The sequence below is a fragment of the Puntigrus tetrazona genome, unplaced genomic scaffold (assembly GCF_018831695.1).
Source record: "Puntigrus tetrazona isolate hp1 unplaced genomic scaffold, ASM1883169v1 S000000176, whole genome shotgun sequence".
Taxonomy (NCBI): domain Eukaryota; kingdom Metazoa; phylum Chordata; class Actinopteri; order Cypriniformes; family Cyprinidae; genus Puntigrus; species Puntigrus tetrazona.
The window spans coordinates 510,001-522,500 of NW_025047847.1; the positions used below are offsets into that span (position 1 = coordinate 510,001).

The 12,500-nt window shown below is 33.2% G+C and overlaps 1 protein-coding gene across 1 annotated transcript in view; it reads left to right on the forward strand.

Moving 5' to 3' along the window:
- trpm2 (transient receptor potential cation channel, subfamily M, member 2) overlaps window positions 1-12,500 on the forward strand; it is a 31,522-nt gene that overhangs the window by 11,464 nt on the left and 7,558 nt on the right. Inside the window, exons 11-24 of the mRNA XM_043230584.1 lie at window positions 779-919; window positions 1,047-1,182; window positions 1,254-1,399; window positions 2,580-2,692; window positions 2,793-2,900; window positions 4,009-4,234; window positions 5,858-5,976; window positions 6,973-7,111; window positions 7,195-7,366; window positions 8,378-8,558; window positions 8,648-8,829; window positions 10,411-10,543; window positions 11,946-12,033; window positions 12,129-12,216. Of these exons, the coding sequence (XP_043086519.1) occupies window positions 779-919; window positions 1,047-1,182; window positions 1,254-1,399; window positions 2,580-2,692; window positions 2,793-2,900; window positions 4,009-4,234; window positions 5,858-5,976; window positions 6,973-7,111; window positions 7,195-7,366; window positions 8,378-8,558; window positions 8,648-8,829; window positions 10,411-10,543; window positions 11,946-12,033; window positions 12,129-12,216 (1,972 nt within the window). The remainder of the gene's footprint in view (window positions 1-778; window positions 920-1,046; window positions 1,183-1,253; window positions 1,400-2,579; window positions 2,693-2,792; window positions 2,901-4,008; window positions 4,235-5,857; window positions 5,977-6,972; window positions 7,112-7,194; window positions 7,367-8,377; window positions 8,559-8,647; window positions 8,830-10,410; window positions 10,544-11,945; window positions 12,034-12,128; window positions 12,217-12,500) is intronic.

Sequence of the window (12,500 nt, forward strand, 5' to 3'; positions counted from 1 at the left end):
TTTCTTTTTCAATTAAAAAAAAGCTATTTGTAATGGTTTCAGTTAGCATTAGTTACCATTTAGTTCATGCATTTTCCTGATTTTCCAGGGTTTTAAGGACGTCATTTTTACTGGAAAACAAGACAAAATGATGAATTTGAACAGAAAGTGGCTTATGAATTTACATTTATGCATTTATGTACTATTTTATTTATTTATTTATTTATTTATTTTTAATTAAAAAAATCTATTTAGCTTTATTTTTAATTATTTAATTATTTTAATTATTATTTTGATTATTTTAATTACTTTATTTTAATTTTTGCAATTTTTAATTAATTTAATTTTAATAATTAAGCTGAAATAAATAAATTAAAAAAAAATATATATATATATATATATATATATATATATATATATATATATATATATATATATATATATATATATTTTTTTTTTATTTTATTTATTTATTTATTTTTTTCAGCTTAATTATTCCTAGTTTATTTTTAGTACTTTTAGTTTTCATTAACAATAACCCAGCTGGGAATGTTTTTCCACATCAGTGCAAACATAAATTCAATTTTGAGGTGTTATTTTTACTTCTAAATCGAGACCAAAAAGAAAGATTGAATTGATCACAATAAGAAAATGGGTTATTAACTGCCATGAAAATATTTGTAAACTGCCCAGAATCTCAAAGATCCTAAAGCAGACTTATTTTTGTAGCTGGACGTGTTTTAGTGAGAAGTCTTCACCTCTGATCTCTGGTTAAGGGCTGTCTCTGGTGGTCTCTCAGGTGCCGTCCAAAGGTCTGGTGGATCTGCCGTGTTCAGGGGAGGAATGGACCCCAGACACGGTTTGGGACCCGGGCCGGGATCTCTTCCTCTGGGCCATCGTACAGAATAACAGAGAGCTGGCAGAGATCGGCTGGGAGCAGGTACAGCATCCCTTATCATTCATGACCAATCACAGCTGATTCACTCAATCACTTCATCTCTTAGGGCCTAAGGAGAGGGATAGCTAAACGTGTGTGTGTGTGTGTGTGTGTGTGTGTGTGTGTGCAGTGCCGAGACTGTATCGCAGCCGCTCTGGCAGCCAGTAAGATCTTGAGGAAGCTGGCGCAGGAGAGCGGCGAGGACGACACCGAAGAGGCCAAGGAGATGAGAGAACTGGCCAGCCACTACGAGAAACAAGCCATCGGTACGAGACGCACCTCACCTCGCGTCCTCTGAGCAGAGCCGCGACCTTTAACCCCGTGCTTCCTGTGCCAGGTGTGTTCAGCGAGTGTCACAGCTGGGACGGGCAGCGGGCTCAGAAGCTGCTGATCCGCGTCTCTCCGTCGTGGGGCCGAAGCACCTGCCTGTGGCTCTCGCTCGAGGCCGACGCTATGAGCTTCATCGCGCACTCGGGAGTCCAGGTGAACAAACTAGATATGAGCTGTTTCTTCTCTCGTGAACGCAGAGAGAGCGCTTGTGTTCTTGGCGGTCAGAACATGAGATTTGAGAGATACTCTTGCGTTCTTGCTTAAAAGGTTAGTTCGCCCCTAAACAAAAATGCGGTCATTTATTTCTCACCGACGTGTCGTTGATGTATTGATGAATTATTGATATTATTGGCCCCTTCATAGACAGCAACAAAACTGAATATATATATATATATATATATATATATATATATATGTATATATATATATATATATATATATATATATATATATTGTGTGTGTATGTGTTATTTATTTATATATATTTATTTATTTATTTAATTTATATGCATTTTATATATATATATATATATATATATATATATATATTTATATATATATATATATATATATATATATATATATATATATATATATATATATATATATATATATATATATATAAAAACATATACATAAGGTTTGGAGAAAAACAAGATAAATCAGAGAATAATAATTGGAGAATAAATCATACACAGTCATAATTACCAATATCATGCAAATTATTTTGTGTTCATTAACCAGTATGCACTATTTTAACTTAATGTCAATTATTTAGCTTTACTTGTTTTTGTTTCCTCAACAGCAGTGCATCTTTACACAAATCTTTTAAAGCAAATATAAATGTATTATTATTAATTGATATTATTTATTTAGTATTTGGGATATCATTTTTTTAATTATAATTGAGATATATAAGTATAATATATATATATATATATATATATATATATATATATATATATATATATATATATATATATATATATATATATAAAAGAATATTTGAGAACCATTATTAATTTGATATGTCAAATAAAGATATTATTATCATTTAATCATGCATAGATAATATTTTTAATAATCGTTTTGTTCAGTTTATTGCATATTTATTTATTTATTTATTGTCTTAATGTTTGCACGTTTATTACTATTATTATTAATTGTATTATCATTATATATTTTATAATTTGCTAATTCTTTATGGAATCTTGTTTACATATTATTTAAAAGTCTTGTGGTCTAAAATATCGCATGCATATGTCCTTTTTCCGAGTCTGTGAAAGGGTGTGTAATCAATCCATGCAACAGGCTGTTTTTGTGCGCCGCTCAGGCTCTGCTGACTCAGATCTGGTGTGGAGAGCTGTCTGTGGACAATCCCCACTGGAAAGTGCTTCTCTGCATGGTCTTCTTTCCTCTCATATACACCGGCTTCCTGACCTTCAGGTAAAAGTCATTGCATGCGCACACCACCAGACAGCAGCACTGGAACAGGATGCTTTGCAGCGGCTCTTATGAGTGGGGTTTTAACCCTCGATGTTCACAGACGAGATGAAGACATCCAGAGACAGGCCGAGAGGACGGAGCAGCAGAAACTGGCCATGGATTCAGTCCTTTCTGGAAGCTCCGATGCCAAAACCAAGCGGCATTACCGGTGAGCTGAGTCTAAGCGTCTGAACCAAACGAAATGTCAGCATCAAACCCGTTATTGTTCAGGTTTGAAGTGCTCGGTGAGCAATGACGAGTACGCACAATCGTTTACAAAACATCGGAAAATTGTAAACGTCATAATTTTACAGTAAGGTGTGATTTGCGACTGACACGAACGAGCCATAAACAATGCATTTCTCGTGCTTTTTATTCGTCTTTGTTAATGTTAGTAATGAAAACACACTGTTAGCTCACAGCTCTTTAACTAATGTTAACCAACACAGCTTTTTATAGAAGGCTTTTTAATAACGTTGAAATTAATATGAACTTATGAATATGAAGTTCATGTTAATTAATGAACCTTATTGTAAAATCATTTATACACAGTTATACTTCATCTTATAGAACAAGTTTTAATTATGAATATTACACAAATAATAATAATATTAACTAATATTAAATTAAATTAATATTAATAATAATAATAATAATAATTTAGTTTGTTGCCAGGTTGTTAAGAAACATTTATTCTATTATGAATATTATATAAAGGGATTTAATTGTATTATATTTTATATATAGTTATTATTATTGTCCTTGTGTAACATTATTGTTACATAAACAATACGCGAAACAAATAAAATGTTTTTGGCACAATAATAATCCATCTTTAGACTGTTAAAAACATTTTTTATATTACATACATTACCATGATCATAATCTTATATGCTTGTTGTTATTATTTTCATGTGATATTCATACTGAGATGTTATTTTTATTATCCTTATCACGTATGCCAATATGCACGGCCATTATGATTAGTACAAAAAGATTATTATTGTTGTTGTTGTTGTTGTCTTTATGCACTGTTCGTTATTATTAGTATATTTTAATATTATAACGATATGCACAACCATCATTAATAGTCTTTAGGCTAATTAAAACAGTCATTCCTTATAAATACTACTATTGTGGTTGTGGTTGTGTTTATTTTTTGTTTACAGGTATTTTTCATTACTTCACAGTATTGTCTGAAGCTCATGTCCCCTGAATGTATGGCCGTGTGTGTATATGATGCGTGTGATGACCGAGCGCTTGTTGTCGTGTCTCAGCGGCCCGTCGCAGCGGCCCGAGCTCAAGCCCCTGAACTGTTCGTCTCGTCTGATGAGTCTCTTCACGTCGCCTCAAGTCAAGTTCTACTGGAACATCGCCTCGTACTTCGGCTTCCTGTGGCTGTTCGCCGTGGTGCTCATGATCGATTTCCAGGCCTATCCGTCGTGGAGGGAACTTCTGCTGTATGTGTGGCTCACCTCGCTGGTGTGTGAGGAGGTTAGACAGGTGAGACGCGCGCGCACACACACACACACACACACACACACACACACACACACATACACACACACACACACACACACACACACACACACAGACACACACACACACACACACACACACACACACACACACACACACACACACACACACACACACACACACACACACACACACACACACACACACACACACACACACACACACACACACACACACACACACACACACACACACATACACACACACACACACACACACACACACACACACACACACACACACACACACACACACACACACACACACACACACACACACACACACACACACACACACACACACACACACACACACACACACACACACACACACACACACACACACACACACACACACACACACACACACACACACACACACACACACACACACACACACACACACACACACACACACACACACACACAGACACACACACACACACACACACACACACATACACACACACACACACACACACACACACAGACACACACACACACACACACACACACACACACACACACACACACACACACACACACACACACACACACACACACACACACACACACACACACACACACACACACACACACACACACACACACACACACACACACACACACACACACACACACACACACACACACACACACACACACACACACACACACACACACACACACATACATACATACATACATAAACACACACACGATAGAGTCCGTATTCATTATATGTCTTTTTTTTATCCAAACATATATATATATATATCTATATCTATATCTATATCTATCTATATATATATATATATATATATATATATATATATGTGTGTATATGCAATACATTTTTAAAAATCTAATCTCATCCGAAATGAAGGTTTTTGTTTACATGATGTGTTTATGCTTTTATGCTATGTATAGAGCAATACAAACACACGCATATATATATATATATATTTAAGGCAAATATATGTTTATATATTAAATATATTTATATATAATATAAAAGAATATACGTGTTATTCTATATATACGTATATATTAATGTATATATAGGTAAATCATTTGGAAATATACACTGTATGTGTGTGCATTTGTAAATAAATGATAAACATGCACATATTATGTAAATAAAACGTATTTTTGATGTTATTAATCGTAGTTGCTTAGAATTATTTTAAGTGTATTTTCAAACAAATAATTATTATTTTAAATTAAAATATTGAATTTTTACTAAATATTTTTATTTATATGTTTTTATTTTTATTATATGATTATTTTAGTTTTTTATGTTTTTGTCAATTATCATGTATAATAATTGTCGTTTTATTAACTATATTTGTTCTTACTGTTTTTGCATATTTATTCACTATTAATTAATTAATTAATTTATTTATTTGTACTATTTTTACTTTTACTTTTTAATTAAAAAATATATAATTTTGTCCTCCTAGTCCTTAATAATATTCCTAGTCCTCTATATTTATCAAGCTAACCTCAATATAAGCTAACCTAATGAACTTTCTCATTCTGGTTCATTTTACATGCATTCTCTGTTATTTTGCACGCTGCTCCACAGTTTTACCATGACTTCGACGGCTCTGGTTTCCGGAGGAAAGCGAAGATGTACATCAGTGACCTGTGGAACATTCTGGATGTGCTTTCGATCATGCTGTTCATTGTCGGTCTGGTCTGCAGGTTAACGCAGTTTCTGTTTCACTCATATTCATATTAGATCAGTACAGCTGAAACTAGACAATAATTATCCTCATACTCGTATAAGAAAAAATCTCTGTATTTATGCATTTCCTCTTGAAAGCACTGGGAAAATGTGAGTCAGTGGAGTCAATTTTATTCAAAATGTTTAATATTGGACTCAAAATACAGTAAAAATGTACTGTAAACTGAAAACTGAAACTTTATCATTCCAATAAGCAATTATTTAAAGAAGCAGTTACAGATTTGCATATTATTTGGGTAATAAAAAGCAATAAATAGCAACATTATTTATATATATATATATATATATATATATATATATATATATATATATATATATATATATATATATATATATATTTTTTTTTTTTTTTTTTTTTTTTTTTTTTTTTCATAGAAAATTTTTAATTGTTTCAACATAATATGTAATAATAAATTTTAAAAGCATTCATATGTTTTAGTAAACATTTGTATATTATGCCACTTTATTATTATTTATTGTTTTATATTGTATTGCAAATGCAAAGAATTCATGTTTGCTATTATATTATATTGCATATGGAATTATTCAATATGTATATAATTTATACAATTTATATGTATATATATATATATATATATATATATATATATATATATATATATATATATATATTTATTTATTTTATTTTATTTTATTTTTTTACACAATATATATAATAATCATCAGTCATCGGTGACTGTTAGTCAAAGTCAGTTGTAGACCATTTTTTTAAATAGATACGAAATAAAGCTTAATGCAGAATGCAATTTCAATCTGCAATAAAATTGAACGCAATTTAAATATGCTTATTAATTTCACTGAAGTAACTCAAACCTCGAACACTAACAGACTTTCTCGTAGGCCGTTCCTCGTGTGTTCATCGGTTCACGGTGAATCCGAAACGAATTAAACGAAAAACGAAATGCGCAAGTCTTTGTGCGTCTGCTTCGCAGGCTCCAGGCGTCCGGTACGGTCTTCTACGTGGGGAAAGTTGTGCTCTGCATCGACTTCATCATATTCTGCCTCCGACTGATGGCCATCTTCACCATCAGCCGGACCCTGGGCCCCAAGATAATCATCGTCCGGAGAATGGTGGGTCTGTGTGTTCGGAGCGCTCGTTTATAGAAAGTGCAGAGTTCATCGACGCAAATGAATGTTGTCTCCTCTCTTCGCAGATGATGGATTTGTTCTTCTTCATGTTTCTGCTCAGTATCTGGGTGGTGGCGTACGGTGTGGCCAAGCAGGGCATTTTGATTCACAATGAAGACAGACTGAACTGGATCATCCGCGGAGCCGTCTACGAGCCCTACCTCATCATATTCGGCAACGTCCCGACTAACATAGACAGTGAGCAGCTCACTAACTTCACGTGGGAAGAGACCACGACCGAATGCTTCTGATATATAAACCTCATTCATTCAATAATGTGCGAGCGCATCTGCTGTAAGCTTCAAAAGCTGGTCCGATTTGTACTTTGAGAAGAATATTTAAATGAGAATATCAAATATGCGATCGGATTTAATGCAGAATGCTGTGTAGGTATGCAATGCAATTATACTTGTTATATTATATAAGTCAATGACTATAATATTGCATATGCAAATTATTACTGTTTGCCATTTTATTCTAAACTATTGCATACGAAAATATATAATATAAATATGCAAAAATAAATTGTGTACGTGACGAAAAGTGTAATACAATGCAATTGTGCATATGTTTATTTTTATATTATAAATTTTAAATTATATTACAAGTGACTGCATATGCAAATATTAACTATTGCATGTAAACAAGTATATTTAAAAGGCATATGTAAATATGAAAAGTTACTCCAAATCAGCCGTTAAAGTAAGTTAGGATTCGGTGGTACTTTTTTTATCTAAATTAAATAAACATTTAATGAAAAATGCATGAAATTTATTTAGATTTTTTTTTTAGAACTTTTTCTTTTTGTATGCAATTTTTTTTTTATATATATTAATGTTTTTTTTTATACATGCTTTCAGCAGATGCTTTTGTCCAAAGTGACCAGCATTGCTTTCAGGGTTTACGTGCACGGGTTTTATTATTTTTTATTATTATTAAATTATATTAAAAGTGACTGCATATGCAAATATTAACTATTGCATGTAAACAAGTATATATAAAAGATATATGTAAATATTAAATGCAACAAAAGTTTTGTATACTACTACTCTAAATGCAGTAACATTTAATTAAAAATGAAAAACATGGCTTACTTACATATTATATTAATATACAAAAAAAAACTAGTTTTACATCCTTAAAATCAATAGCTAGTCACAAGTCAGAAATACTAATAAAAAGCTAATGTTTGTGTGTTTTGTGATCCAGACACTCAGTTTGATATAAGCAGCTGCAGCGTGAACGGCTCCGATCCTCTGAAGCCCAAGTGTCCCGTGCTGAACGACGAGGACATGCCAGCCTTCCCAGAATGGCTGACCATCATCATGCTGTGCGTCTATCTGCTGTTCGCCAACATCCTCCTGCTCAACCTCCTCATCGCCATCTTCAAGTGAGTAAACCTATCTGCGGCAACCGCGCTCCTAACCAAAGTCTAGACTCGACCCCGACTCCGACTCGTTTCTTTGTCGTGCATCGCAGCTACACGTTCCAGGAGGTTCAGGATAACACGGACACCATCTGGAAGTTCCAGCGCTACGAGCTGATCAAGGAGTACCACAGTCGGCCTGCTCTTCCTCCGCCCTTCATCCTCCTCAGTCACCTCGTGCTCTTCATCAGAGGGGTTCTCCTGCGCTACCCTGCACAGAGACACAAACACTTCAGTGAGCCTCAACACCTTCACCTTCTACAGAGAGAAAGATTGCGCGAAGCCTAGTCCGCTTTAGACTGGCCTATAAGCTCCAACTTAGACGGGATGAGTCTGTCCGATCGACAAAAACGATTCATTTTGTTTTTTAGTAACTGATGCTACACTAACAAACTGAAATAAGTGTTGTAAAACTAAAGTCGAAGTTCTAAAATATAATAAATGTATATTAAAAAATATAGAAATTAAAACGTAAAAATAAATAAATAATAATTAGGGCTGCCGAACGATTAAACGCAATTAATCGCGTCTAAATAAAAGTTTTTGTTGTTTTATTCATTTTGTATATATAAATAAACACACATGCATGCGTGAATGTTAGCTTTATATTTTAAATATATTTATTATATAATATAAATTATATAAATATAAATATATATATATATATATATATATATATATATATATATATATCATATATATATATATATATATATATATATATATATATATATATATATATATATATATATATATATATATATATATATATGTAATATGTATGTATGTATATATATATATATATATATATATATATATATATATATATATATATATATATATAATATATTATTTTAAAAGAATATAGAATATAAATATATAATATAAATAAAATACACACACATATTTTTCATATTACATAAAAACTTTTATTTTGGATGATTAATCATGATTAATCATTTTTAAAAGTAATATCTTTTATATAAATATATACATGTGACTGTTGTAAACAACACAGAATATATGTGTTTGATTAAGTGTGTGTATTCATATATACATAATAAATATTCACAGTACACACATATATCATGTAATCAAAAATGCCGTTTCATTTAACCGACATAATACAAGAAATAATTTCTCATTTATTTTGAATGATATATATATATATTCTTTTTCAATTATTTTACATAGATTGCATTATCATTAATATATTATATATAGTTGAAACATATCACAAAACTCACAGTTCGGATCATGCTTTTCATTTATTACTAAAAATTAACTTTAAGGATTTCTAAACCCCAGCAGAAACTACTAGCGTAACTTCTAAAGACTAAAGCAATAAAACATGAACAATCATACAAATTAAAGCATAGATAAACAGCCTACAACTTAAAATTATAGGCTATATGAAGTCAGTAACGGTATTATTCAGGTGCAGAAATGTTATAATTAATTGTATAACAACACAAAAACGTTGTTTTGATGATGCGTTGTTTGATTATTTCTAGGCTGTTGTCTCTTTAAAACTGAATGCACAGATCATTATACTCACACACATTCAGTTTCTTTTATTGTTTGTTTTTTATGCAATTTTATGCAATTTTTTCTTTTATATCTGTTAATGTTTTTTTTTTTATACATGCTTTCAGCAGATGCTTTTATCCAAAGTGACCAGCATTGCTTTCAGCGTTAGCATTTGATCAGTCCATGCATTTCCTGGGAATCAACCCCTGAAGAACGCGGTGCACTTTCAGTTTCGAACGTTTTCGCTAGTTCAGCGTCTCGGGTTTACGTGCACGTTTTTTCACAGGACAGGAACTGGAGCAGACGGAGGAAGAGGAGCTGTTGTCGTGGGAGGCCTACATGAAGGACAACTATCTGGCATCGACCCGACAGGACAAGAGCCAGAGCGTGGAGCATCGCATCCAGGACACCGCAGAGAAGTAACCCAACTATAACATCATGTGTTATGATCTCAGTTCAGAAGAGGAAATGTTTGCATCTCCTCCAGAATATAGAGAGGAGCGTAGCAATGCTCTGAGTGTGCAGGGGGAAGGGCTTAAATTAATATTCATTCACACTCATGAATATTAATTAAATGAGGTTCGTACCTGATTTAAGTTCGGAATAATATCACCGCTCATACATTTTGACTCGTTGTCGAAAGAAAAGCATTGCTAGCATCCTTTTGTCCACATTCGCTTGTTGTAACCATGCCATTAACACACTTTAGGTTTTCACACAAAATGCAATCTATGATGCTTAAACAGAGCATAAAGAGCTAATGTTAACAAAGCTAAAATGTAGTATAAAGCGTCTGCTCCCGAAACAACAGCAACTCAAAAGTATTGAAAGATATCTCTATATAAAACATTGCAACAACTGATAAGTATTTTTGAATATTTTGGGTCTATCTATCTATCTATCTGTCTGTCTGTCTGTCTGTCTGTCTGTCTGTCTGTCTGTCTGTCTGTCTATCTATCTATCTATCTATCTATCTATCTATCTATCTATCTATATATCTGTCTGTCTGTCTGTCTGTCTGTCTGTCTGTCTGTCTGTCTGTCTATCTATCTATCTAACTGTCTGTCTGTCTGTCTGTCTGTCTGTCTGTCTGTCTGTCTGTCTATCTATCTATCTAACTGTCTGTCTGTCTGTCTGTCTGTCTGTCTGTCTATCTATCTAACTGTCTGTCTGTCTGTCTGTCTGTCTGTCTATCTATCTATCTATCTAACTGTCTGTCTGTCTGTCTGTCTGTCTGTCTGTCTGTCTGTCTATCTATCTATCTAACTGTCTGTCTGTCTGTCTGTCTGTCTGTCTATCAGTCTGTCTAACTGTCTGTCTGTCTGTCTGTCTGTCTGTCTGTCTGTCTATCTATCTATCTATCTATCTATCTATCTATCTATCTATCTGTCTGTCTGTCTGTCTGTCTGTCTGTCTGTCTGTCTATCAGTCTGTCTATCTATCTATCTATCTATCTATATATCTGTCTGTCTGTCTGTCTGTCTGTCTATCAGTCTGTCTATCTATCTATCTATCTATCTATCTATCTATCTATCTATCTATCTATCTATCTATATATATATATATCTGTGTATCAGTCTGTCTATCTATCTATCTATCTATCTATCTATCTATATATCTGTCTATCTGTCTATCTATCTATCTATCTATCTATCTATCTATCTATCTATCTATCTATCTATCTATCTATCTGTCTGTCTGTCTGTCTGTCTGTCTGTCTGTCTATTTGTGTGTGTTTGTATACAAGTGTAATGTCATTAATGCACAATTATAAGGCAGTCAAATGCCATTGTGATTAATTCCTCGTGTGTTTCTCCTCAGGGTTGGTGTGATGTCCGAGCTTCTGGAGCGCGAGCAGGAGATGGTTTCTGCCACCGTCGCGAAACGACTGTCCAAGCTTGAAGAGCAGGTGCCGTTCTGCCACAAACACGCACACATACCACAGAAACAGCGCTCTGCAGTCGACTCAGTCTTTGACTCAGACAATGTCTTGTCTTCTGGCAGGTCTCAGAGTCCACCAAAGCCTTACGGTGGATCATAGACGCACTGAAATCTCAGGGATGCAAATCCAAAATGCAGCCGCCGCTAATGAGTGAGCAGAGTGTTTTTAAATCAGCTCTTATAAGATGTATGCATCCTTCTGCATTATGATATGTATGTTTAACAGTTCAAGCACATTCATATTTTAAACGTTTGAATGTTTTTTTAAATAACGTACGTTAGTCAGATTTTGGGATCTTTTAAAAAAACTCTTTGAAAATGCTCAAAAGGATGCATTATTTGATCAAAATTATCTATATATATATATATATATATATATATATATATATATATATATATATATATATATATATATGTATATATATGTATATGTGT